The sequence below is a fragment of the Ascidiella aspersa genome, chromosome 9, assembly GCF_963924565.1.
Source record: "Ascidiella aspersa chromosome 9, kaAscAspe10.2, whole genome shotgun sequence".
In the NCBI taxonomy this organism is placed as follows: domain Eukaryota; kingdom Metazoa; phylum Chordata; class Ascidiacea; order Phlebobranchia; family Ascidiidae; genus Ascidiella; species Ascidiella aspersa.
In genome coordinates, this window is record NC_139455.1 from 16,657,632 (window position 1) to 16,685,559 (window position 27,928).

Consider the following 27,928-nt stretch of genomic DNA (forward strand, 5'->3'; position numbering starts at 1 on the left):
AGTCGACAGAATGATTTCCATTAGCACAAGGTGTACAATCTCGGGTTCCACTTGTTCCGGCCCACGCATGTGATCGTGTGATTTACTGGCGTCTCCCGGTAGGAGCAGTTGTACGACAGTGTTTCTCCCCTGCCGTAATCACGCCCGGGAAAGTAATCAACCCGCACTCCAGTCGGAAGACTTGTAACCCGACAACCCCGTTCTGAAGTATGAAATTAAGGTGAAAAACAATAAGTAGGAATTTGGGAGCTTACCATTAAATAAATCACCTATATACAACCTTTTTTTCAATTTTCCAAACAAAACAAGCAAATACTTGTTGCAATCTGTAAATATGCACCGATACCCCCGGCGTATCAGACGAATGCTAATGCTACGGAAGGACACCGGCTGTCGGCTTTTATGCGATACTATCAACAAACCTAGTACAATCGATGTTATAAGTTCGAACCTAACAATTAGCCAGGTTTATCTATAGTCTGCTCTTTCTTAATAATCCTTGACCCTCTTGAAGGCTCTCAGCGTTGTTTGGAGGCTTGTTAATAAGCTTTATCTTTAAAACTAATTTTTTGGGGTATGTTGTCCTAATAGTGGCTATAGTAATTTCTAGTAAAACCGTACATTTTTGAGGATCATTAAAAGAACATCAAACTAACCTTCACAAATCGGTGCTGGTTTGCTCCACGTGAAATCTTCTTGGCAAATGGTGGTCGCCGATCCTCGTAGAACGTACCCCAAATTACACTCGAAGAGCAAAATTGTACCGGGCGTGTTGTTTATTCCAGATCTCACCCAAGACGAACCGTTGGTTGGCGTTGGGATGGAAGGACATTGACTGGCTCCTTTTTTAAAGAAAACAGTCGGATGTTACAGTATGTGCAACTAACTTCTAAGATTTGCGCGATTGAACAACTCCACTTATAGGCAAACAACTCAATATATATGTTATTGTAAAGGCTATTCACTTATTCGCTAAAGCCCCAGTCAAAACATTTTACAAAAATAGTAACATTTTACAAAAAAATACCCAATTTCAAGTCATTGTCATAGAAAGTTTATTGAAAGTCAAGTCATTGGCATAAAAAAGTTATTAAATCAATAAGTTCATTCTATTAAAATCAATAAGTTCATTCTGCCAACACTAAAACCAAAAAATAATCGCGTAAAATGGCAGTAAATAAAACAATTAAGTCATTCACATATTTCACAAAACTGATCTACGTGCTGACAGTGTGAATACATAATCCAAGCTACCCTACCAGAAATCTTCAATCTTTACTAATTCAAAAAGAGGTAAATACCACATTCTTTTTATTTTGAATTGCCTAAAGATTTTCTGTTTTTTTCTCATGTGTTAACAGAAACGCAGTCCTGACAATCTTACCAATGCACTCCGGCACCTCTCCCCAGGTTCCGTTCTCACTGCATGTGCCAGTGGCGTTTCCCACCAGTTTAAAGCCTTCCAGGCAGGAATAGGCCACCTGACTTTTGTAGGTAAAGTTGGAGAGACCGGCATTAAGTAATCCGTTTTCCGGTGGCCGAGGTGCCGAACATTGAATCGCTACAAACCGTTTGCGTTAAAAAAAACAACCCTCATCAAAGTAAATCAGGTATTAGCCTACTTTAATTCAAGTTTTCTAACTATTACATTTCTGGTTCTACATTTCTACAACGTTAAATATAACAATTTAGATCGGTATCGTTACTTTTAGACCGATATTTTTGCTGACATTCTACAGTACTTTTAAAAAATATATTACTTTTATTTAAAAACAAAAAAAATCCAAATTTTTTTACAATATTTTTTTAAATTGTAGATCAATCAACCGACCTTGGCAATTGATGTATTCTCCTATCCACGTCCCGTTCACAGAGCATGTTATAAACGAATATTCCCCAATCTGTTGGTATCCTATGTAACACATGAAGTAAAAATAATATTCAACACAAAATCGGTGCTTAACTGATTTAATATTTGGTCTTGTAATGTATCCTCAACTAAAGTAACGGACTTGGTCACCGAGTAAGTCAAAAACCTAGCCACATTAACAAAGTTCGTTTAGGAAACTCACACCAATACATGAATATAGTTTTCATGCATTACGCATTAAAATAATTTGTTATAACATATATTTTCTATAGTGGTAAAACTCAGTTTCAGGTTTTGTGTTTGTTTCATAAAAAAGTGTTTTAAAAATATTATTTTTGCAAAGAAGTCTAGTTTCAGTACTAATGGTGTTTTTTTTTCACAAAAGTAACAGTGAAATTAAAACGCACACCTTCGTGAGAATAATGTACCCTGAATTTATTTACTGTGTTGTACCTCTGTCACACGTGAAGTAAACGACAGATCCAACAGCGTATTGATCGCCATACGAGAAGACCCGTGCATTTTGTGGGGTGGTTGGCTTTTCGCAAACGTCACCCTGACACAAATTAGGGGGGAACTCACTCCAGGCACCCGAAGACAAGCATGTGACCTCGGTGCTAGTTCCGCCACCTACGATCAAAAATACTACGAAGTTGAATAATTAAAAATGTATTTTTAATAAAAGTTTAAACAGAGCCTGCAATAGTTTTCTAAACCTAAACACAGACCAACAAAGTTTAATCACATATACCATTTGCGTTAAAATATAACGGCAAATTTGACGTACGAACGGTTAATAAGTAAGACACGCAAATTAAGAAAATAAGATACGCTGTTAGGCGGCGATTTTTAAAAGTCACTTTACACGTTGAAGTTTAATATATATATATTTCATTACATTACTGTAAAAGGTTTCAATGTCCGCTCCCTGCGTACCGCAGAGAGGATTACGGGTTACCTGAATCTCGATGTTTATGACATGACACTTTCAGGAGGTCCGTTATATACTTATAAAAAAAAGTGTTATTGTGCTAACCGTATCCGAATATGCTAAAAAGGTATTTTTTCGTAAATATTCCGTTAAACATTTAATTCCTCATCAGTGTACCGCAAGGGAAAAGATTGAAAAACTGATCTAAACCGACAATGTATAACCGAACACAGACAAGATGTTAGGGAACAGAACACTCACCATTCTTACAAACATATGTCACCCTGTCTTCAGGTCGGTAAACTATTTTGTGATTTTGCGGGACCGCGTTGTACATCTGTTTCGCAGCCAAACACCCTCCTATAAAAACAAAAGCAAAATAGGAAAAAAACGGATTTATAGGGTTGCCACGCCTTATCTATTTTTCCATACAGTACGAAGCATATGCACAACGATATACGAGCACACGCAAATAGGGTAAGTATACACATCGACAAAGGCGCGCGCACACACACACACACACACACACACAATATGTTTGCGCAGATGTAATACTGGTCCTAATTAACAAGAGAATGTTTCTTCGCGGTTAGCCTTTTCAAAGGGTCCTGGACCGACACTTACGTCTGCATAAGGGAGGTATGGCGGCCCAGCCCCCGCTTCTCAAGCAGTAGATCTTGGCGTTTCCACTAAGCAAAAACCCTTCGTCGCAAATGTAAGACACAGCGCTTCCGATCCGAGACGCGCCGACAGCACGACCGTTCTCTATCGGAGGAATTCTTCCGCAACTAGTTGCTGAAAGACAGTGCAAAATTTCAACAGAGTGAGCAAACTCCGCAATGTTCATCATACCGGTACTTAATAACAGCTGATTTAAAATATTGGATAAAGAAGTTCAAATAACAAAATAAATGAAACTGAAGTGTCACTGTGTGCAAATTTACAATTTTTTGCATAAACGTGCCTTATCATATAAAAGTATGAACAAAGACGTCCAAATTAGTATTTTGTGACATATGCTGTTTTTGAACTCGAGTCTTTACCAATCAAGATTCATCAACATATGAAATTACTTTTCAAAGTTAAACCGTAAAAACTACAAACACCCACCGTAACATGACGGAGTTGTTCCTGACCAGCTCAGATCAAGCTGACAAGTTCGCTTAGTATTTCCTCGCATTCTGTAACCCCGCTGGCAAACGTACGAGATCGTCTCCCCTACTGTTGAACCCCGTCCCTCTACCCTCCCATTTGGAATTCTTTGTGGAAGCGGACAAGAACGTTTTTTTTCTGGTTTGACAAAAAACAAACGGAACTATAAAACCGACGAATTTTTGTGTTTTGTTGTGCTAGGCTGGACATTAATAAAAATCACATATAAAATGAATTAAGTCACCAATATTTTTGGCAAGTAGCGCAAATTTACAAATAAATTAAGTCTAAAGCATGTTAATTGGAAACTAATTTACCCGCTACGTCAAATCGAAATAAAAATAAATTATCGTGTAACGGTTGTCTAGGTTAACAAACAAGTTTCAATAATTTGTTACGTAAACTTCACCATTCGGTGATTAACCAAATTGTTAAGCAAAAGATTAAACAAGTTACAAAAGAACGCACTTAATGTCTATCGTTTAAAAGAACAAAATTTAATTAACTGGTCATCTAACAACTGTTATCACTGGATAAATGTTAGTTAAATTGCTGCTTTCAACCTTCGCATGTTGGGACCTCTCCCGTCCAATTTCCCGCTACACAGGATCTCGAATTGGTACTTCCCCGGAGTTGATAGCCTTCGTTGCACGTATACAGAAATGTGGTATAACTGAGGGAATTGTACGATCTCCGGATTACAAAGTTGAATCGACCGTTTGCTATTGGCGCAAGGGGCGGGCATACTGCAACTGAATGCAAAAATATATTATTGCTACCTATGCTCTGGAGATTGATTTGCAGCTTTTGAAAAAGCTCTTAAACCCGAACAAACAGAATACTAGTTTGTTGTTAACCCCACATTTGTTCCAACGTTTTCAGAATTTATTAACAAAAACATACCAGCACTTATTAAACACCTTAGCAATTACACTACATTAACTTTACTAAATTGGTGAATCAATTATAGTAACGATTAAAAAATATCGGTAATGATTTAAGAAAAAGTTAATCCGAACCTCCCAACACTATCTGACCCGTGTCAGGTTTGAATTTTATAATAATAAATTAAATTGTACCCTATAATTGGTTACGAAAAAAAGTAATTCCTCAAACCACCTGTTTTACAATATTTTAACTTCTTTGAAACAAAAGTTGCCAGGCTTAAAGTAATAACTCCAAGTAGCCTAGTCACATTTAATGAACTTCCATTTTCGCGATACAACATGTTTTAGGTCAGTGGTCGGCAATCTGTAGGCGACGGCGCAAATGTGAACCGTAAATCCATTTTTATTGTTGGCCTCGAGCTACTTTTGAATAGCTTAGTGTTATAATGTAGTCGCGGGCCGCGTGATAGATGTACATTCATTGCACTTTATTTCAAAAGTTAGTGTGGCATAGAATTTTATTTGACTCAGCTAGGAAAGGCCATCGTGGCAAATGTGGTCCTGAGAGCCTGTCAAAAACTATATTTTTGGCCAACTTTAACTATATATGTAATTAAAAAAAATGTTTCACTTCGCGCGTACATTCTTCGTTTTATAGCATGTTTTACATTACAGTTGGGCTTTAAGGTGCCTTGTAATATTTCACCTTTAAATCAAATATCCCGAATCCGCCACTGTTTCATAGTGGTTTTGCGTAGTGGGCCTTTAATAACTCTGAAAAGAGTAATTTGGGTTGCGACAAAAAAGTTTGCCGACCACTGTTTTAGGTGAACTATATATGTTTTAGGTGAACTATATATGCCGCGTGTATCTGTAATGTAGCTTGGAAATGAATGAAAAAGCCCAATAGGTCGAGAAAAGTTAAGTTAGTGCTATTCACTGTAATCTTACAAGTGCATCAAAACGTTCTGTTCGTTTACCAAAAATACCTAAAAACTCTTCAAGAGTTGCGTAGACGACTTTTTTCTGTGGGATATTTTTGTTTGACGAGTAACAAAAAAGTTAATATCAACTAACTTTAACGGATTCTAACGGCAGTTAGCCTACACATCTGTGTGTGCAACACATACATCACAGGATGTCACGGCTATTCACATAATAATTTTGTTATATTTTTTTGTAGTAGGCCTACATATATGGATTTTTTATTACTATTCACAGGTTTAGGCAAATCGTTTGTTTCATTATTTATATGCCAGGTCTTTTTTTTTTCTTTGTGTCATTTTAACTTTTCACAGGAAACGTGCCTATCAAACATTCGAGTTATAGACTCCAATATCATCTGATTATTTCCAATAAAGCTTTGGAAAAACAGTAGTTTTATATATCCGCTATCAAAGCCTTCGAATTCCTAATACTCGATCCTTATAGCAAACTTTCACGCAAATAATTCACACGAGTATCGTATATATAGTAGGTGTTTGAGAATTGCAAAACGCGCATTAAGACTATTGGAGCAACTTACCCAAACAAGATGGGTCGTCGCCTACCCAGACGCCCTGCTTGCAATAGCGGTGAGTCGGCTTGTTAAGAAAGAAGCCTTCGTCACAGCTGTACACAGCCACGTCGGCGTAGAGAAGCACGTTGCCGTTCTCTATCGGCCGAAGGGCGGGACAAAGAGGCACTGCAAAGTACAGTTTAGCGTCAAGTAGATGGTTAAAGGAAGGTTAAATTCCTGTAGGTGTAGGCAATGCGTATAGGATATAAATATGAAGAACAATACTCTGAATAAAATAGTAAAAGAGACAAAGATGGCACTGCAAAGTAAAGTTGAGGGTCAAGTGGATGGAGGGTTAAATTCCCTAGGCAACGCGTATAGGGTTTGCGTATGAGCAACAACACTTTGTCAAATAGTATTTTACGAATAAACATGCATTGGAGTGATTTGTACTATAGCCAACTATAAATCGGACCGATAAATAGATTTTGTCATTGATGATCCAGACAAGTCGAAGCCTTGTGCAAACCATTTCAATGCATAATTTATATTTTTTACTGGGACTTCAAAAAAAATGTTGGTGTAAAACATGAACTTCAATCGGAATCGCTACGTTATTGAAAAACGTAACAATAGCACTTAAAAAAAAAAAAAAAAAAAAAACTAAAATATTTATAAAGTAAATGTATAAATTTGAGCAATAACCACCGACTTGTTTTTTAATAATAGTATGACAAGTTCAAGTTTAAGTACGAATCACACTTTTACCTCGTTTCAAACAATTATTTTACTATTCCTATTGCTCTTCAACATTTTTCGATACATTAACCAATATATATCAAGTAGGGATGTTCAAAGTAGAATCCCAAGGTATTCTAGAATAATAGGTTTCGAATCTAGAATAACGAATCCAGAATAGCGAATCCTAGTATATTTTTATTAAATTATTTAACCTCGATTTTGTTTGGGGAAGGGATTAATCTTAATCTACCCCACAGGACAGGGCCTACAATCACAGCAATAAATCGCCCAAACAATGTGCTAACATGTGTATATTATAATAAAAAAAATCTCTCATATGTTTAACATTCTTAACAACTGTCATCTGAAGCCGTTCTGTAAACTGTAATATGTCAACTGTCCAGGTTGTGTCCAAAACTTATATTTTTTGCCAATAGTGAGAAAATGCAACACTGCACACAGAAGTCTTAAGCAATTCGGTCCTGATTTTGAAAGCATTGTTAATCTTATTGCTTCTTTTTTGACTAACATGATCTGTTATGCAGCCAAATAATGTACTGCGAAGAATACAAAGTTATTATTGACATAACGAATTTTTGACAATTACGTGGTGCATAACTGCATAACTTCCCTGAATATTGGTCTAAAGTTGACCTTAAGTAACCCCATAGCGCATTTTGTGGACGGCCAGGACGTTTTGCAACGCTATGTTACTTTTGCAACTTCAGTATTTAGGGAAATTGCGAACTTCACACCAGACATTACACGTTGGCCGCTCGCCCAATAATGCTTGATTGACACTTAATTATTAGACGAACGTTATCGCGAGACGCGGTAATTGGTCGCCCGAAAAAACGCTGACACTGCACTACCAGGTTACATTTAAAGCAAGCACTATACATTGGTCGCCGCGGCGACAGGCCAACTTACCACACGCGTTTGTGCAATTAGGGGAAACAATCCGCGGTAAAACATTAAATTATATCGGTTCCATTTACCCGAAATAAACGGCAGAATTGGATTCGAATCCCATCTGGATTCGAATCCAAGGATTCGATATTCTACTTTGAGCATCCCTAATATCAAGCCATTTAGAAAAAAATTACGCCAAACGTATCTAGCCAAATAGCTTCAGATGTGATTCTTACAAACGCACGACGGAGGAAATCCCGACCAAGTTCCAGCAAGGCACTCTCGGGTATTGTTTCCCCGCAGGGTGAAGGGTTTGTTGCAACTGTAAACCACCAGGTTGGAATTGGATTTGTCCCGTTTAAACTCTCCATTCAGCAAGGGCACTGGCTCGGGGCAGCTCGCCTCTGAAGAACAGCGCGTGTGATAAATCTTCACTTATTTTGTGGGCTATAATTGTTCGGGCAAATATGTTTAATGTTGCTTGAGCTGTATTATTTTACAAAGCATGAGAATAATCCCTGCTTGCGTTGCGCTACAGCTGCACCACATAAACTGTTTTAATTGGCAAACAAATCAAATTATTGAATTTAACTAAATATCAATTTATACATTTTAAGTCGCTATTACAGGTATTTTGTTAAAATAGATGACCTTGGTTTAACCGTTTCAACAATAAAAATTAAATCTGACTTTATTTTTGTAAATTATGTTTGTAATTAATAAATTAAACACAACACAGCAGTCCCAACTTACTCTTGCAATTTGGCATGATTCCACTCCACCGTCCATTACTGCAAAAGCGTTTTTTGCTCCCACGAAGAATATACCCCTTGAAGCAAGTGAACGAAGCAACAGGCGAAAGCAGATTCCCACGGATCAAGAATCCGTTTTTGAGAGGCAGGATTTCCGGGCAAAATCGTCCTGACACAAAGTGTTTTTTTACAGTGTTGTAAACAAGTCATTTTTAAATAACTTAAGTCCCAGTTAGTCAAGTCATTAAAAAAATAACTCAAGTCCAAGTCAAATCTTTTGCAAAAATAACGAGTCAAGTCCCAGTCCAAGTCATCGGTTGCCCAAGTCAAGTGCCAGTCAAGTCATTATGATAGCGTCAATTTCAAGTCATATCATTGACATAAAAGTGAATTGTTAAACTATTAAAATTGGTAAACTCGTCCGATTATAAGCAAAAATTTAACTAAAAAAATACCACAAACGCAATATACAGCAATAAAAGTGTTAAATGTACAAAACTTGAGATAAATTTTAATAAAAAACCTTTAACTTAATTTCAAGTTATTCGACAAAATGATTTAAGTTCAAGTCAAGGATCATTTGTTAAAAAGACTTAAGTCAAGTCAAGTCATTTTGTTCAAAGGACTTATGACTAGTCAAGTCATTTGAAAACAGTGACTTAAGTGCACTTGAGTCAAGTCAATGACTCAAGGCACTGTCTTTACAGATAACTATTATCGCTGTTAATTTGTTGTAAACTTTTAAAATAGATTTTTGATATTACAGCAACATAAAACGTAAAATCTGTACAAATCGTAGTTGGCGGTTGTTTTTTTGAACTTTATATGTTTTCGCTCTAGCGGGCAGGCGGTATTGGCTTATAAAGAGCAATTTTGGCAACAAATTACCACTTACGCTGACACGACGGGGCTTTCCCGCTCCAAAGACCGTTGCTGAGACAGGTTCTCCTTTTCTCTCCTATCAAAGTGTATCCGTTGCCACAGCGGTAGATCACCGATTGACTCGTCCCCCCTGGGCTAACGGAACTGCTAATCCCGATAAAACCATTTGCAATCGAAAGGTGCTGTAAGCTGCAGGAAGAAGCTGGAAAAAGCGATTTTTAATTTTAGTGTGTTAGCGATTTTTAATTTTCGCGGGCTAGATCCGGCCCGCCGGGTTAATTACTCCAGCCCTCGGCATATTTCCTTGATGAACATGAAGTACAGTTAACGTGTTGTCGAAAGCAATTTAAAACAAAATTTTGACGAAATTATAAAACTACAGTTTTAACTGCATATTTTATTATATTTTCTTCGTGTAAAGTTTATCAAGTTCATACGTTCGATAAGAATTTATTTCCAGTCCGCAATCGTAAATCATAACAGTTATCCAGCCCGCGCTGATCCGACCTTGCACTTATCCAGCTCCAAAAATGTTTGGTGACCCCCACGATTAAAAAAAATTATATTAAAAATACCTACCAACACACGACGGCTCAGTTTCGCTCCACTGACCGTCGCTTTGACAACGGCGTGTCGCATTTCCGACGATGCGGAAACCTTCGTTGCAAGTGAAGGTCGCGATCGATGCATAGCTTAAACTGCCCTCTACCTTGCCGTTTTCGAATGGCGGGTGGTCAGGACAAGACAAGGCTAAAAATCATACCAGCTGTGTAAATCTGACAGTCAAAATTCATCATTAGACAACCCATGTTGTATATTTTTTATAGTTCAAAACTATCTCCAGATACATTAATAACGAGTTGAAAGCGACTTGAAACTCGAAGCTCTTAAAAAATACTCTGATTTTGCACTTTAGCATTAAAGTCAATTCGGTGAAATGAATTGCGTAACTGACAAGACCGCGCAAATGAAACTCTAAACTAAATCAATGCTCTCAAAGAATTTCCAAAAATTATAGGCTAACTATCATTTTCAGAGCCTCATGTGATTCATTATTCTTAGTTATAGCCCTATCTTCTGCAATAAATTCGAACCTACTCCAAGATGTTGCAGGTTTTTTTGGGGGGGGGGTTTCCAAATTTTTGACACTTTTGTGGTGTTTCGACTTATGATTTGCATTTCATACATTTTGCCACTAATTTGACCCATGTTAGGTCCAAACAACCTACACCAGGGATGGAGAACCACTGACCCGCGTCACGAAGTGACCCATCACACATTTTTAATAATCCAATTGTCACTCTAGAATTACCAAAATGTTATCAATCATTTTTAGGAAAGGATAAATTAAAAAAAAACAATTGTTGGTTAGATAGCACTATAGCAGGGGTCGGGAACCTATGGCTCTTTTAGTGGCGACGTATGGCTCTTGAAAAGATTCATGCTTGCAGAAAAATCTAAGCTATTATTTTTCAGCATGATAACAAATAAAACGGCACGCGGCCACGATCGCTTTCCTAACACTGTATTTGCTCCTTTTTTAACACACATAAAAGCAAATTTTCGACGCTTCGCGCGAATCCGTTTGTAGGAGTTTTTAATATCCAAAAGGTTCTATTCTTTCAACGGAACCAACAAATACGTACAGTAAAGCAGACAACTAAAAGCATTTTGTTTTGTGGCGACCCTTTAAGAAAATTAAGAGCCCGTAAACTAAAAATGTTGACAAAAATGATTAAACCATGCTGAAAAGCTTTATGCTGAACTCATCCGAATTCATAAAAAATACTGAAGCATTTGTTAACTATTTGGTTCGTACTATTCGTGGGAATCCAAATTTGGAAATCGTCCAATAACCTTAAAATACTAACCCAAGCAATAACACTCAAAACGACGCAGCAGCAAAGTTTTGCGTAAAATTAGCATATAGTTATATTTGTGACCCAATTGTGCATTTTGTAAGGATTAAGGTCGTGTTTGTGACCCGCGCAATAAAAAGGTTCGTCATCCCTGACCTAGACACTAACGTTGTGCCCATGAAATGTTTTAGGGGTGCGGCACCAGGTCATGCGCAATTGTTCTCCCAAAACTACTATTTGGTATTCGCCGCTATGGTGTGTTTTCAATGTATTGAAGAAAAATAAATTAACCAAAATATAACTGTCGAATTTAAATACATTCATATAGATAGGCCTGCACCGTGTGTATGTGATCAAACCCTTCTGGTGTCGTATCGACCAACAGGATTTTTGTGCGGGTCAGGCCAAGCAAATCATCTTGATAAATGTACAAACATTTTTATGTGCTTAAGCCTTACACTCCTTCTAATTAAAAGCATTGTCAAATCATACCAAATAAACGAATATGTTTATCTCGGCGCAATTTTGACTGTTCCTTAGGCCGCTCGAGATAAGGTTGCTGGTTATGCACTCTAAAGAATTCCATTGACACCCAGCACTTGAATTTGAGACCCTTGTTTCCAACAAGGGGCAAGGGACTCCATAAGAAAAACACGGGCCTTAAGATTGGGTTAAATTAGAGGATTTTACAAACACGTTATGGAAAAGGTGATTCATCACAAAATGAATTTGTAAATAGCATTGTTTTAATAAACTGGTACACAGCAAAAAGTAGGTATAATCTATCCAATAAACTATTCTCATGTCAAGAAAGTTTATTTACGTCTCAAATTTTATTTAATCGTAATAAACCTTGTAAACGATAATTCCATTATGGTGTATATTATAGCACAATGCTCGATTTAATAAAAAGTACAAATTATGTAAAAAATAACTTACGTTTACACGTTGGGGCATTCCCTGTCCAGCTGCCATCTTTAAGGCACGTTCTCGTTCTGCTTCCACTCAGAGAAAACCCCGGTCCACAAATATGGGTGACCGACTGCCCCATTCTCCTTTGGCCCAGAACATTTCCGTTTAAAAGTCTTGGTAGAAACGCGCAAATTATCCCTGTGTTAATTGAAACCTAAATTAGTTAAATTAAAGCCTGTATATCTGATAAAGGTAAACCATACTAAGGCTCTCCACTAAAGTCCAATAAAACGTCTTTTTATAATAACATCAAGTTGAATTCTATACACGATATATTTAAATTATGTAACTAGGCTTTACTTTGCTGTTTATTCGTTCACATAAATGGGTTGTCTAATAAGTTGACATAACCTTGCGGGCAAAACAGGACAAACTGTAAAATATAGTTACTTACCTCAACCACAAATAAATTTCTATAACCAATGACAACCTTAAGAGGATTGACGAATATAACCCTCGTATTCTACCGCAAGTATGTTAGACGTTGGGTGGCGTTAGATACCAAACAGAACAAAAACCTAATCCTCAACATACTTTTACACGTTGTGGGCCTTCCGGTCCAGGTACCGTCGGCCAAACAAGTCCTGGTGTTACTTACAATCAGTGAGAAACTACCATAACAACTGTACGTTACTGAACGTCCTATCTTAAAATAGCTGTAGACTTTCGCAGGGTATGTCTCTGGTGTCACAAATAACCGAGGTAAAAATACATTTTTGTAATTAAATATTTATTTAATCTTTTAAGTTCGATAAGTCAATGAAAATAAGGTGAGTAAGCGATGGTTTAAGCTCCTTTGGACTGTTTTTTATATTGTGTTAAGTGGTTATCGCTTGCAAAACTCTCTAGGTTGGTAAATCGTTTGTCTGTTTTCAATCAGTTTGCTTAACGGTCGATTAGCACAACAGAGGGTCCGAAACACAAGTACGCCTAATTGATTTAATCAGTTGCGCTAAACAGGGGGCACCACAGAGCAATTTAAGGTGGAAAACCGATGTCCTGCGACTCCAACTTACTTTTACACTTTGGGGGCTTTCTCGTCCAGCTACCATCTCTAAGGCATGTTCTCGTACTGCGTCCAGCTAGGGTAAAACCCGGTCGACATGTGTGCGTGACCGACTGTCCCACTCTACGTTCTCCCAGAATAAAGCCGTTTGAAAGTCGAGGTAGAATCGCGCAGAATATTCCTAGGTTAATTAACGCATGAATAAGTTTAATGATAACTATTCGATGAAGGTAGGACCAATCAATATTTATTTTAATTTATCTACACGAGATCAAAATGGCCAGGTTTTTATAAGTAGAAAAGTGAAGGTATTTATTTCATTTAACTAGATTTCGATAATTCAAAAATATTCACGAGTTGTCTAACAAACTTGACAATATCTCGTACAAAACACGAGTTATGACAAACACAATAGTAGTGGTATGATGCTTATCAATTTATCGTGACTTTAATAGATGTATATTACTGCAAATGCAACACAAGGAGGATAAGTATAGTACACCGAACAAAATCGTAACCCTCAACATACGTTTACATATTGGGGGCCTTCCAGTCCAGGTACCGTTGGCTAGACAAGTTCTCGTGTTGCTCCCAATCAGTTGGAAATTACCATCACAACTGTACGTTACTGAACGTCCAATCTTTCTTCCGCCAAAGACCTTTCCGTTTTGAGGTGGCTGTAGACTATAGCAGGTAATCCCTGGTGTAACAAACAGCCGAGTCCAAAATGCGTTTAACTCACTCAGAAGTTTGTGCATGAAGGAAAAACACATTGATAAACTTGACGAAAAAATCTATGTGATGGAGTCAACTACCCTACTAGTTTTTAAAGCAGTATAAGTGCTTATATTGTCTTCGAAACCTCTTTGAGCCGGGTTTTCTTATGTTTTGGGGGGATATGAATAATAACTACGAACATTGGAAAGTTCTCAAGCTACGATGCTTTTCGTGTATGCTATTGTCAAAATCTTGGAAGATTGCTGTAAGTCAAAGGAGTTCAGGGTACCACAATTGACTGGTCCAAATATTCTTATTTTAAGTTTTTGTTTCGCATTTGCAATCCTAATTCTTTTTTGGCTGTTAGGAGTGTACACCACCTAAACACAATGAAATTACAAATCTCTTGGGCCAATAACTTACGTTCACACGTTGGGGCATTCCCTGTCCAGCTGCCATCTTTAAGGCATGTTCTAGTTCTGCTTCCATTCAGAGAAAAGTCCTGTCCGCAACTATAGGTGACCGACTGCCCTATTCTTCTCTCGCCCAGAATATTTCCGTTTAAAAGTCGTGGTAGAATCGCGCAAATTATTCCTGCGGTGACGTGAGCAACATATATCCGTAAAAGGTTAAGAATAATTTTTAATGATTTTATGCTCATGTTTAAATTGTGAAGCACTGCTACAACCATCTAGAAATACAACGTTGTGACACATATTAACCTATATCAGTGCTTTCTAACCAGTGGGTCGCGAATCATTTCTAAATGTTACAGATTTCAATTAGATCGGGATATTATTGCATTAACATTACGAAATTACTGCATAATCATTACGTAACGTAACAACTAGATGTGTTGTGTCGCATTAACTATTACAGTACGTAGTCTACGCCAGTATCACATTGTAGGTCGCACAAAAAAACTAGCAATAAAAGAGGTTCGCAAACTGAAAGTGGTTGGGAAACACTGAGCTATATAACCTGTCAGTCGCTACTTAGTTTGCATGACAACCATCGCATTAGGGTCAGTGCTCCAAGCGTATTTTATACTAGAAATATATTAAATATACTTACTCAGGCACATGGGTTTTGTGCCGATCCATTGTCCGTCCGCGCGGCACACAAGACGTGCGTTTTTACTTAGTCTGAAACCAGGGTCGCAAGAAAAGCTGGCAACATCGTCAACTGCTTGTCCCCCTCGCACACGCCCATTTGTGATGCTAAGCTTAGTGCACGTCATTGCTACATGTAAAAATTGAAGTTGAACGATCATGGTTTCTTTCATAGGATTACTATTAATATACAGTTTTTTTTTTCTTTTAATTGAAATTAATTTCAATAGGCTTCAACGTTTACCGATCAACTGGGATTGCAGTTAACGAGTCATTTCGATATGATTTGTCGGTATTAAACTATTTGCAAAAACAAAAGTTTTTAAAATATTTTTTGTAGCAGAAAAGTCAACTTTTAGGTGTAAGTATTTAAAAAAAGTGAAGTAAAATAGCTGTGCCATCTTCCAAAACTGAAATCGTCAACTTGCGTTTCTGAGGCAAAAAAATAGCCTTTTTTAAAACATTGCAATAAGTTTTTGCAACTACATTTAACCCGTGCAACGCCTACAGTTTATATATTTAATTTAGCGCGCGTTTAACGATACTGAGCCACCAGCGGTTCGTCCAAGGAAAACTGCAAATGATTAATAAAAGTCAAGTGGAACACAAACGTGTCGCCTTAACATAGCGCAAAGTTATTTGTTCCTATTAAATTTACCGCGACAGGATGGGGTTGTTCCGTTCCACTGAAAGTCTGCTTGACAACGACGGATTGCATTTCCGACAATTTGAAAACCCGGATTGCACGAATACCTCATGACATCACCCACACCTCTTTCGCCCTTTACCCGGCCGTTCAAGATCGGTTGTAATTCTCTGCAAAACAACCCTAAAAAAACGAATAGTAACTTTACCTATAGTGGAATCTCATGAAAAAACTTAATTTTTAGTCACCAGTAAGAGTTCGAGTGGAGACAGCTTACGTTTACATATCGGGAAACAAACAATTATAGTTGCTACACTGTTCTTTACAAGAAATAAATATGTCTCTATCCGATAATTTCTGGTAGAAAAATAATTGAAATTAATGCTTTTTGTAACTATATATTGTTATGTTGAAATAACCACAAATATAACTTTGGTTAAGTACTAAATGAAAGAATTCATAATTTCCATAAAAGAAATGCCTCAGCACCGCAACAGAGCTGTCGTGACAAGTATTTTGCGCTATTGAGCAGCCATTTTCTATCACAGAGAGCAAGTATATTGACGATCTACGCGGCACTTATTCTTACTTTGGCAAACCGGCGCCTTTCCGCTCCATTTTTTGTCCGAACGACAGGTCCTGTTCGTCTGTCCAACCAACTTATATCCAGGGTTGCATTTATACGTCACCGACTTTCCGTACGTTTTCTCTCCGATGATTCGACCATTCGCAAGGGGCGAAGGTTCAACGCAAAGCGCGTCTAAGGAACACATAAATAATATTTCGCTTTTTTTGCGAATTACCTAGCATATTAAGTTTTGTTCCATTTAATATCTGTGTCAAAACCCCAAACATTTTTTACACAATTTAATGATGTTTTACACTTTTTTCCCCTTGCCATAAGGTTTAGCTTGGAACCGGCTAAGTGGCGGTAAAAAATTAATATCATCCAACTTTTTTTAAACTCATTTATAGAAAAATGCTCCAAATAGATGAAATAAACACTTCGCTTTTTTGACGCTTAGGCAAGTTAGAACAATATAAGCACACAAAACTTAGATCAGTGGTTACCAAGGCAACTTCGTTGAAATAAATTAACTGATGAGTTCTGTTATCTGTAGTATATTATACTCATTTAGTTTTATTATATCAAATACATTTAATGGGTGCTGTCCTTGGGTGGAGTGAAAGCGGTTTTGTATTAATACTGTTTTAAACGTTAACAGAATTGTGCCATGCTTGAAAAAAATGACTAAGCCCGCCATTATTCTCAAAAAAGGGTTACCAATTAAAAAAGTTTGAAACCCACTAGATTAGATTAAACATATAGCTGTTTTGCGAAAACAGCCGATTATTTTTTCATTGGCCATTGGGTGTAACTTAAAACCAGCTAAGTAGCGCTAAAAAATAAAATCTTTCAAATTTTTTTTTAAATTTAATTATAGCAAAAATTTCAATTCTAAAAAAATAAACATTTTGCTTTTTTGATATAGGCTAGAATAATACAAGCATACAAAATTTAGATCAGTGGTTACCAGAGCAACTTCTTTGAAACAAATTAACTGTTTTTTTTTTGTTATCTGTAGGCTAGTATATATTACCCATTTAATTTTAACATATTTAATACATTTGATTTGGGTGATGCCCAAGCGGCTTTGTATTAATACTGATTTAAACGTTAACGGAAAATTGTACTGTGTTTATTAGGCCCGCTTATTTTCCAAAACAGAGGGTTACCAATTAAAATAGTTCTGGAACAACTATAGATTGGATTAAACTTATAGCATAATTATCCTACTTGGATTGAAGCAAATAATTCCACACGCTCCGTCACACAAACACTTTTTCTTCACTGGGCAATCCGAATCGAGCTTGCAAGATTTGCGGCATATCCTCCCAGACTCCAGCAAGCTGTGGTTGGCCTGGCAAGCCGGTGCTAGAAAAAGGCGCAACATCAAATCAGTTATCACTGCCTAATTAATGAATTCCTAAATTCTTGCACAATAAACAGACTGGGCGCGTTGAACACAATCTACCGTATTCAACCTTAAACTATTTCGCCTGACAATGTAACAAACGAAACAACCTAATTGACACATTATTGTTTGTTTCCTGATGGTATCCCTATAGCAAAAATACATATACCCTCAACTGATGCCCAAGTTCTAGTAACTTTGAATCAAGTCTAAAAGACAATGTTGTTGAATTGTAATTTTTACTGACATTTTCTAAACATTTTAATTAAGCCTGTTAACTAAAACAAATAAAAAACGCGTAGTGAGATTGGTAATAAAATCACATTTATCAATTTTAAGATTGCTATATTCAAGGTTTTGCCACTTTTGCAATTGCCCCCCCAAATCTTATGGCTTGCTAGCCTGCTTGGTTTCTATAGTTCGATAAAACGAGGTCCAAATTCGTGGCAGTGAAATCGGTGTTGGACACCGCAGTATAATGTTTACAAACACTAAACAAGTCAGACAAACCTTGCAAAATGCTTCCGACCTTTCCTTCTACCTCTTCCACTTCCGGTGACGTGCTAGGAACGAGGAGAGAACGGATCCAGGGAATAATGGTGAAGACGTCGGTATAGAAACCAGGAAAGTGTCTTTTGTTTCCGGCCGCGTCTGTGTAGTTGTCTGCACAGCCATATCCCCAACTCACGATGCCAACTTGCAACCAGCAACTTGATTTACTGGTCTGGTCAAAAACCTTAACAAAAGTTTAGGTTTTAAAAATTGACAATAAAACGTTGCAACCATGCAGCTACTTTTTGTCAGATTAAATGCTTTGGTCTAAATCAGTGGTTCCCAACCTTTTTATTGTCGGAACGCTTTTTATATTGTTCGGAAACGTACGCGACCCACTGTTTTAGGCCTAGTTTACATTACCCAATGGAGTAAATCAGAATCTAATTTAAATTGCCAAAAAATGTTCAGATATCTGGGCGGTTTGAACAACTAAATTTAGCGTCGACTCGCATTATTACAACTTTTTGCCTAATACAGAAAAAAATACTATGGTCTTATAACTTAAGGAAAAAGAAGCGGGCAAACGTATATTCGCGTCAGTTACTCCATACGTGTAAAACTAAACTAATCTTAACAAAGATCAAGGATATCTTTTAAGTCAGTAATATTTTGCTGTTTTTTCCTTTGTTAATTAGGTGGGGGGGGGGGGGGGGGAGTATGGCGATGCAGAGAAATTTATTGCGGAAAAATGTTTGTTATCGAGTAGGCCTATGCAAAAGTGCTGTGCGAGGGTCGTAAAATGGACATCGTACATATTTTGGGCTACTAATTTAGTCTAAACAAACGCAATGGCGACATCATAAACCCGAGTTCACTATAGAGTAATCGTTACAAATACAATCGCTGTGCTTATGCTTTGACGACTTTAGTTTTATAAGTTTATTTTTTTAAGCCTAGTTCTTCTTAAAAGACCCTAGACAAACTCTTGCGACCCTCAGGTTAAAAACCACTGGTCTAAAACCTTAGGGCTACCATATTTATATCACCCAAAATGAGGACATTTTTTGCCAGGAAGTAGAACGAAAGTAGAACTGTTACGTTTGAGTTTACTTATGTTTTACATTTCCTTGGTAGTTGCAGGCAAAAGTAACCAAAACAACAAATCAAATTTATTTTTCAGATTCATTCCATGAATACCTGCGATTTCCTTAACTTTTGCCAATAAGGAATGACCATTTTTAACGAGATCGTGAAATTGTTTACACGAAATATCATTGAGATTATATACAGCCGTTAAGATGCTCGAAACTTATCCAACTAATAGGCTGTCTCTTTCTTAGCACTATTGTGGCTGCATCAAAGAGAAAAAATGCGTTAAACATTTACATTATGGACCATAATGCAAAAGCAAAATTGCGCGATTTTTAACATATTTTTATGGCGCAATGTTTGCAATAACAATTAAGAAGGTAGGGCTGGTATAGGGCAATGTGTTGGAAAACGTTTTATAAACCAGCAATTCAGCATATTTCAATTTTTGGGAATAAAGTACAACGTCTCGTCTAAAAGTCTTGTTGAAAGTCTAAGCAACTAACTTGAAATGCGAAAACAAGGACATTTGGGCATTTTTGAGCGTCCTCGGAGGACCATTTACTTTTCTTGCAAACAGAGGACAAATCCTCCTAAAAGAGGACATATGGTAGACCTATAAAACCTTGTTTTTCCAATAAATTAGATTGTTCATTTGAGCTAATATGATGGGTACCAGGTAACTTTACGTTATGCACTCAGTCTTTTTAACCTATTAGTAGTAAAATTATATTGAACAATATTGGCTTAACAGTTAAACATTTAAAGAAAAAACAATTACTGCCAACTAATGTAAATACAATACGCTTTAAGCTCAGTATAGCACGTAAGGACTCACCTCTCTAACAAGCGGACTTCCGCTATCCCCTGAACAGGCATCTACTACTTGGCCTTGGTCACCAATTGCACACAACATTCGACTCGTATATGGAATTTTGGTGTTCATGTACTTCGTTGAAGCGTTACATCTAAATGCATGGGTGAAAGTGGAATAATTTTCTTACAATAATTTTTTTTTCCGGACGTATGAAAATTTTCATAGACTAAGTTACGTCATATCGGGACGTCTAAAAAAAAGCAACCTTAGGAAACGTGAGGCCATCGTTCGATGCCATGCACAAATCAAATATGCAACTAAAATTATTGTTAAAGCACATTCAGAGAGTTGGCGGGATAGCCAAATAAAAATAATTTTTTGAACATTTAAACACGTTTTTACCGGAATGGCGTTCCGGCAGCAAACCTTATTAATTTTTCTAAATGTAAAATAAAGTTGCAGTGGTTTTCTATGAGTTGACGTTTTTAAAACGATTAATTATGGCATGAAACTTTACATTTACTGAAAATAGAAAACGTAACTTAGAAAAAAAGAAAGAAAAAAGTTAAACGGTTTAACTTCGTAAATTTAACGCGTAATCATACTCTTTGTTGCTTTTGACGCGCACCACGCCTTGTTGTAGAAAGTCAGTTAGAAAGGTGAATTCTCCATCTGAGATGGGACTGGTATGGCCGAACCCAGTCACCACGTGAATACTCGTGTCCCTGGTTCTAGAAAGTTCCATTCCTTAAAAATAATCAAAAATACATTATAGATTCCTAAACTGTATACCTTGAAAGATTCCCAAGCGTTTCGCGAAACTTTCTGTCTGATTTTGAAAAATCACATATTTGTATATAAGAAATCTAAATGCGCCCAGGCATAAAGGGTTTGAATGCACATTATATATTTTAGAAAGCTCATAATTTAGCTCTTTATATATCTAACCATTGCGTTTCGTGCACTAAGGGCGATGCCAAGGTACAATATTGTTGTTTTGTGGAAGTTAGCAGCGATTTTTTTATTTTGTTAGTGTGCCGCAAACTAGAAGTCAAAATTTTATGAAACCTAAGGAAATTTAGCATTTCATAAATTTAGTTTGACTAACGAAAGACGCGCTTAACACATTATTGTACCTTTATGTTTTTTTTAAGTTTTTTTAACTGAACGTCGAACTCTAATATGCAACAATCAAAGCAGTTTCATTTTAGATTGTAATTAACCTCGGAAGGAGGCTTGTAAAGCTTGAGACATACCTTCATTTGCGCATTGAACGTTCGGTGGGCTTCGGGCGCCAGAATCTTGCTGCCGGAGACAGGAGCCTTTCATGCAGGGCAAGCAAACAGGCTTGATGTTCCGGGTGTAATTAACCCAGCCCACTGTGCTGTGGGGCACAAATTCACCTTCATGGAAGACGTATTCACGACCAAGGCGGACCTATATAGTTAATTGAATGTTTAACCATTATGGTTCTTTTTCACCTAATGGATCATATTTTACGTTCGGTAATGCACAGTCGATATTTCTAACCTGTTGGTAGTCAAATTATTACCACATTAATTAAATATCCTAGACCAGTGGTTCTTAATATTTTTTCAGATCGCTGAGACAACATGAAATTAGTGAAGCGTATTGTTGGTCAGGCAAAGCGCGAAAAAAATTGAGTTTTATTTTGGTTGAATTGTCTAAACTGTAATTCAGGAGGTGTTTCGGAATGGGCACACCTGAAATTACTTGTGCTGGATACACTGATTTTATAGAGTTGATTTTGACAAACGTGTTGTAAGGGCATTTACTCCACAAACACAGCTGTGAGGCTGTACTGTCAAGCGCAACTAAAAATATCCAGCCCAAATATTAAATAATGCGTTATGCAAAAAATGCAACACACACAAGACAACGGCAATATTGCGAAAACATTATAAATTATCCCCTGTTGTAGTCTGTGAGGCTGTGATCATATATAAAATCTATAAAAAGTTGTTCAAACAGGGATAACTTTTATTGTTTATCTATGAGTTAGCAAAATTGTAATTGAATAGAGCAATTATACCTTCGACGATATGAAAACATGTAATGGCACTCAAATCTACTTTATACTAAAAAAAAGTAAACAAAAGTAGAAAACAAAAGATTTGCGCGTAGCGCGAAAAGAGTCTGTACAGCTGTAGGAGTGGTGCCCAACCCAAACGTAACCATTAAAATCACTGCCAAAAAAATGAAATATTGAAGTAGAGCCCGCTCCCGCCTAAGAATTGCTTGGCGCCTCCACGGTTAAGAACCGCTGCCCTAGCCGTTAGAGCAGTGTTTTCCAAAATTCGTTATCATTTCTAATGGTTCGCGGTGAAAAAAACGTCACTCATAAAACCGATTTAAAAGAAAATTGCAAACATATAGAACTGAAATATTTTAATTCGCGGACTCCCTAAAACTGATTCACCTACCCAAATTGGTCCGCGAACACCCTCTCATTTGCACCTATGACAACTTTTGCCTTTTTAAAACTTTCGCACGATTCATACCTTTAAGAACCACTGCTATTGAATAAATATGCTTTTTACGGATTAATTATAATTAAATACCAAAGCGGCGTCGTAGTCGAAATTTTTGTACTTGGGGTGAATGAAAATCTGTTGAGGTTGATAAACTTTCAGAGTGGAATATCCGTGTGAATGAGGTATCAGGTCACTTGTGCCTGGAAAAGAATTTGCGGTATAAGCTTCTTCTGCTGTTTTATAACTTAAAATTTTCAACTGAATCGGTCGTTCGCAGTCTGAGTTTAAGGTTATTTTATGGGCCACCTTTGCTTTGGTACAACGAGAGTTAACACAGCACTTACCCATTAAGACCCGTAAACGGAGAAACCAGTCAGGATTGTCTTGCCACAGATATCGGAAAATGTGCGCGGCTGTTAAGACCCATTGGTTGTTTATAATAGATCCTCCACCGTAGACACCCTGTCGAATCTAGAAGCGCAAGTTAAAAACGTTTTATCTAAAAGCGGAGTGGTTATTTTATGAATACATCTTAAAATCGATTACTTAAAAAAAGTTTTACTAGTATAAAAAACCTTTTAATTTGCCATTAGAAAAGCCTGTATTTGATGCCGCCAGTGTCTAACATTCCAATAATCACGCACATTACGTTATCAGCACATGAAGTCAGGCTGCACCGGGAAAGGAGATTAAACCGCAATATTATAAAAGTCGTCATACACAAAACAGTTCGTCTTACTTTGTTTGGCAGGTACCTCCCCATTAGAATCACCACTTGCCAAGGCCAGGCGCCATCTTGGGCGTCGTTGCCGTGGATCACGCGACCAATTGTGCTTCTGCTTTTCTTCAAACCCCCAACATTGCCCGCCAGTCCGCAGGCGTCGGTTACAGTATCTTGAAATCGGATTGGTAATATGAAGTTCGAAATTAACAGTGACATTTTAATAAAGGCCAGTTGCGACTTTCCGAAAGTTTTTGAAAAGATACAGCGTCACTACATATAAGTGAGCGAAAACGCCACCTTTTATTAGGTAAAGGAATACGTCATAATAAGTTGACCTCGCGTGACTGTAGGAATAACGGATACTTTGTATTTTGTCTCAATTCCGATAATAAATATTTTGGGCAAAATGTACGCCATTCTGATTTGATACCGAATGAATTCAGCGATATGATAAAAAAAAATAAAATAAGTATGAACAAATTTCAAACGTGCAAACGTAAAGTTTTTCAAGAAAGTTGGCCAAAATTTTCTTCACCGCTAGAAAACCTAATTAGGTTTAATTGGTTTTTATTCTTTAAGTTATTTTCTAGATACCCTTTAAGGTGAAAATATGTTAGAATGCACAAATATTTAAGTATTCCATTGACACCTATAACACCCTATAGTGCCGGACATGTACCGACACCAAGACCAGGCATCGGATTCGACAACAATATGATACTATACAGTTTATGGCTAAAATGATAAAAGTGTAACATAGTGCACTACAGTGTTCCCGTTAAGCGCATTTTTTGCGCAAACCTTTGGGCACTTGCGCACTTTTTTTTTTTTTTTTTTTTTTTTTTTTTAGTGCGCAAGCAAAAAAAATGAAATAAAAGTTGTTTTACTTAAATTCGACCCTCCACTATTTTGCAAGATTACTACAAATAATACCTTATGTACCCATTTTTGCTTCACGAAAGTTTAAAAAAATGCCCAAATTAGGTTTATCTGAGCTACGTACAGACAAAAAGTGCCCAAATTTCTTTTATTTGAGCTACGTACGACCAAAAAAGTGCCCAAATGAGTTTTATTCGAGCTACGTACGGAACAAAAAGTGCTCAAATTAGTTTTATTCGAGCTACGTAAGACCAAAAAAGTGCTCAAATTAGTTATTCGAGCTACGTAAGACCAAAAAAGTGCCCAAATGAGTTTTATCCGAGCTACGTACGGAACAAAAAGTGCTCAAATTAGTTTTATTCGAGCTACGTACGACCAAAAAAGTGCCCAATTCGGCTTTATCCGAGCTACGTACGGAACAAAAAAGTGCCCAAATTAGTTTTGTTTGAGGTACGTACAACCAAAAATGTGCCCAAATTGAAAAGTCAAACTTTTTCATCCTTTGGATGCCTTAATTGTCTTACCTTTTCGCTTAGAACTGCACTAGTTTCTGACGGATCGGATGGCAGTTTAGTAACTGCGAAATTTGGTTCGTAATTTTGTATTTGCAAGTTTTTGAACTACGAACTTTGATAAGTTCTCGGTGTCTATAGACCCACGACCAGTGACGTGCGGTGAGGTTCCTAGATGGTGAGGCACTAATTTTTTCGATACACGTTTTTATTAACAACCACAAAAACATATATTTTCGGCTTGTGACAAAATGTTGGGCACCTGCGCACATGGTAATAAATTAGAGGGAACACTGGTGCACAACATGTGAGGGATATAAACAGCTACCGTTTTGATGTGTTTCCACTTTCCGAAGAAACTCTTTGAACCTATAAGCGTCCTTATTGACCAGCACGTGACTCGGTGACGTAGCAACGTGAAGAACGTCGTGTGATAAAGAGGAGACGTCACGTTTGCAGTCGAGACAGGAGATGATGACGGAGAACTTGAGTAAATATATTTTTGTGAAAAAAGGCGTTTTAGTATCACTTTTGGATCAAATTCAGCATGAAACAACACGATTTAACAAACTATATTGCTCTACTTAAAACACTCGTATAAATATTAATTAGAATTGGAATAATTTTTACTTTGCTAATTAGGTAATCTCTATATAATAGGCGAGTTATATTTCCAATAGTATACTTTAAAGTAAAGACACTTTTGTTTAAAGAATGACGTTAAAAGTCTTACATCTGGAGCATTGTCTTTGAATCTGCCGATAAATCTTTGCATGAGAACGTAAATGTCTGAACCTCGGTTGATTTCACCTTAATGCAAAGCAAGAAAATGTTTAATCTTTTCACCTTAGGAAATGCGACAAATATCATATTTCTTATCATTAAACTATATTGATGATTTAAAAACATTTAAATCGAGAGTTGCGCAACCGTATTAATGACCTTCGGCTTTGGTCCTTTTAATCTTTCTTTCGCAGAACTTCTTAACGATTTACTTTGCAGTCTTGGCCTGATAAATTACCAATTGCAGTTGTATATTAGCTTGTTTACATAGCTAACTCAAAAGCGACTGGTTCGTTGTATTTTATCCAGTTTTCATTTTCGTAAATAGTTGAACACAGATGAAGTGGAAACATTTTTTTTTACAATTTGAAACAATGTCTTTTAGATGTGTTATGCAGACAGCCAATTTTGAAGTCTCAAAGTAACCAGCCAAAAAAATTAAACAGGAACCAAAATTATATCATAAAGGTATTTGGCGTTTATTCGCTCGGTAACTTGCAACATCTCACCATTGACTGTCACGTAAACAGCTCGCTTGGTGTCGCCATCCTTGCGCCTCGCCCGAACCATGATTCGTTCGAGTGTGGCGAGAGCGTCATAAAGGTTACTTGGTGAGCCCAGCTGCTCCTGCAAATTTTCTGTGAAACAAAACGTTAGTCATACCGTGGACTTCTTTAACCGCTAATAAAACTCAGTTTCCCACTAAAAAAACAATATCTGTAAATTCGTCAATACGAAACGAGTACATAATTTCAGAAAAATCGCAAGCTTTTTACCTTAAAACCAAAATATTAGCAATCTGCTTTGCTGAACATATTTTAATAAAAACAATATATGCAATTGTAGTAAAAAAAAGTTTTGTCTCGCTTGAAAAATATCTGCACTGTTTAGATTTGTAGGCTCTGTTCATAACTTGCTTCATTATTTCATCCCCAACTAATAAATGTTTTGGGGGTCAAATTTCAAAACCCTCTTGAAACTTAAATACTCAAATTACCACATTAGTCCAACCAACGAACACATTCGGAAGTTACTTCTAAGTAAAACTTTAAATATTAATTTAATATAATGCTGTTCTTGATCTTGAATACATCGCCATTGAACTTGGCTGGTGGCTTTGATTTTATCTTTCCAAAAATGACTTTTGAATATTGGTGTATTCTCGACCCCGTTGTCGACACGTCTGTGTTCCCTGGGGTGAGATTTGGCCATTCCCCGGTTTTAAGTCTTACCGGTATTTCATAAAAACAATTTCATAGTCCAGAAACTCAAAGGTGAGCAAATCACAGACAAAATTTAAATGAGAGTTCGTTAACTTAATATTTCACTATTATATTTTTGTTTCCGTTTCGCGTCTCATTTTAACACTTCCACTTTATTCCATGTGTTTATTGCAATGATTACTGTGAAAAGCCTTGATGAGAAAGAAAATAGGTTTATTTAAAAATATACTCCGGTGTTTTTAATTTGAAATAAAATTGCTATAAATGGTAGTATGTTGAGCGAAGGCTTATTTACTTGTTTAGACTAGAATAAAAATTGACCAATACCTCTGTCGGCTTTGACTTCGAGGAGAAACTCGGTAATGGCGGAAATGTTGTCGGTGTTGACGTGCTGTAATATACGAACTTTAGCACCGTACACGACAATACTAAAGTCGTAGGGAATGGCCTTATCTTTTTGAGCAATCTGAAACAATTTTGACAAACATTAATACCATGTGGGTAATTCTAAAGACCCGAACTCCGTATATTACTAAAACAAAAATTATCGAAGAGTTCAAAACACTTTTAAAGGCTATTAAAAATAATACAAATAGGTCACCTATACATAACAGAGTGTTGCTCTTCCAGCAGAATATATAATAGATCGACGTTTCGACGTGCTATACAAAACGTCTTCATCAGGATACTGACGTTACATGTAAAACAGATTCCTTATAAATCAAAAAGTAACAATTCGTGCGATTAAAAAAATATATTCTGCTGGAAGGGCAACACTCTGTTATATATTATGCCTGGCAACAATAGCTTATTTCATGAATTTAAAGGTCTGTACGGACCCAGCGTCATTTCGCAGTTGCGGAAATACGTTGATCTAAGACGTACCATTGTGAGACACAAAGTGCATCTTTTTTTCAACCACAGATGCCTTAGTGACAATGTATTGCCTCGATCGCTTCGGCTTAGATCGCCTCATAATTCGGCAGCAGGTAAAAAGA

At 36.9% G+C, this 27,928-nt stretch overlaps 1 protein-coding gene across 1 annotated transcript; it reads right to left on the bottom strand.

The window, feature by feature from the left end:
- Nucleotides 1-20: 20 nt before the first annotated feature.
- Nucleotides 21-27,906, bottom strand: LOC146133275 (complement receptor type 2-like). Its single transcript, XM_083397706.1, has 26 exons — nucleotides 27,850-27,906; nucleotides 27,258-27,396; nucleotides 26,217-26,345; nucleotides 25,658-25,734; nucleotides 25,253-25,409; nucleotides 23,549-23,703; nucleotides 23,154-23,280; nucleotides 22,897-23,009; nucleotides 21,571-21,751; nucleotides 20,920-21,061; nucleotides 20,336-20,465; nucleotides 18,424-18,649; nucleotides 17,736-17,873; nucleotides 16,527-16,697; nucleotides 15,950-16,120; nucleotides 15,254-15,421; nucleotides 14,603-14,773; nucleotides 9,639-9,827; nucleotides 6,366-6,524; nucleotides 3,426-3,596; nucleotides 3,063-3,161; nucleotides 2,324-2,500; nucleotides 1,832-1,912; nucleotides 1,385-1,561; nucleotides 657-842; nucleotides 21-202 (listed from the first exon to the last, which is right to left on the bottom strand). Exons 1-26 carry the CDS (start codon nucleotides 27,904-27,906, stop codon nucleotides 21-23), a joined length of 3,873 nt encoding a protein of 1,290 aa, XP_083253832.1.
- Between the last annotated feature and the right edge of the window lie 22 nt (nucleotides 27,907-27,928).

What these genes read in the sequence shown, in the direction of transcription:
- LOC146133275 (XM_083397706.1), bottom strand. Translation starts at nt 27,906, where the DNA reads ATGAGGCGATCTAAGCCGAAGCGATCGAGGCAATACATTGTCACTAAG. An exon ending in GAAGTCCGCTTGTTAGAGAG is followed by an intron (nt 18,650 to 20,335) that starts GTGAGTCCTTAC and finishes ACTTTTGTTAAG; the next exon opens with GTTTTTGACCAGACCAGTAA. An exon ending in AGAATACATCAATTGCCAAG is followed by an intron (nt 1,562 to 1,831) that starts GTCGGTTGATTG and finishes AACGGTTTGTAG; the next exon opens with CGATTCAATGTTCGGCACCT.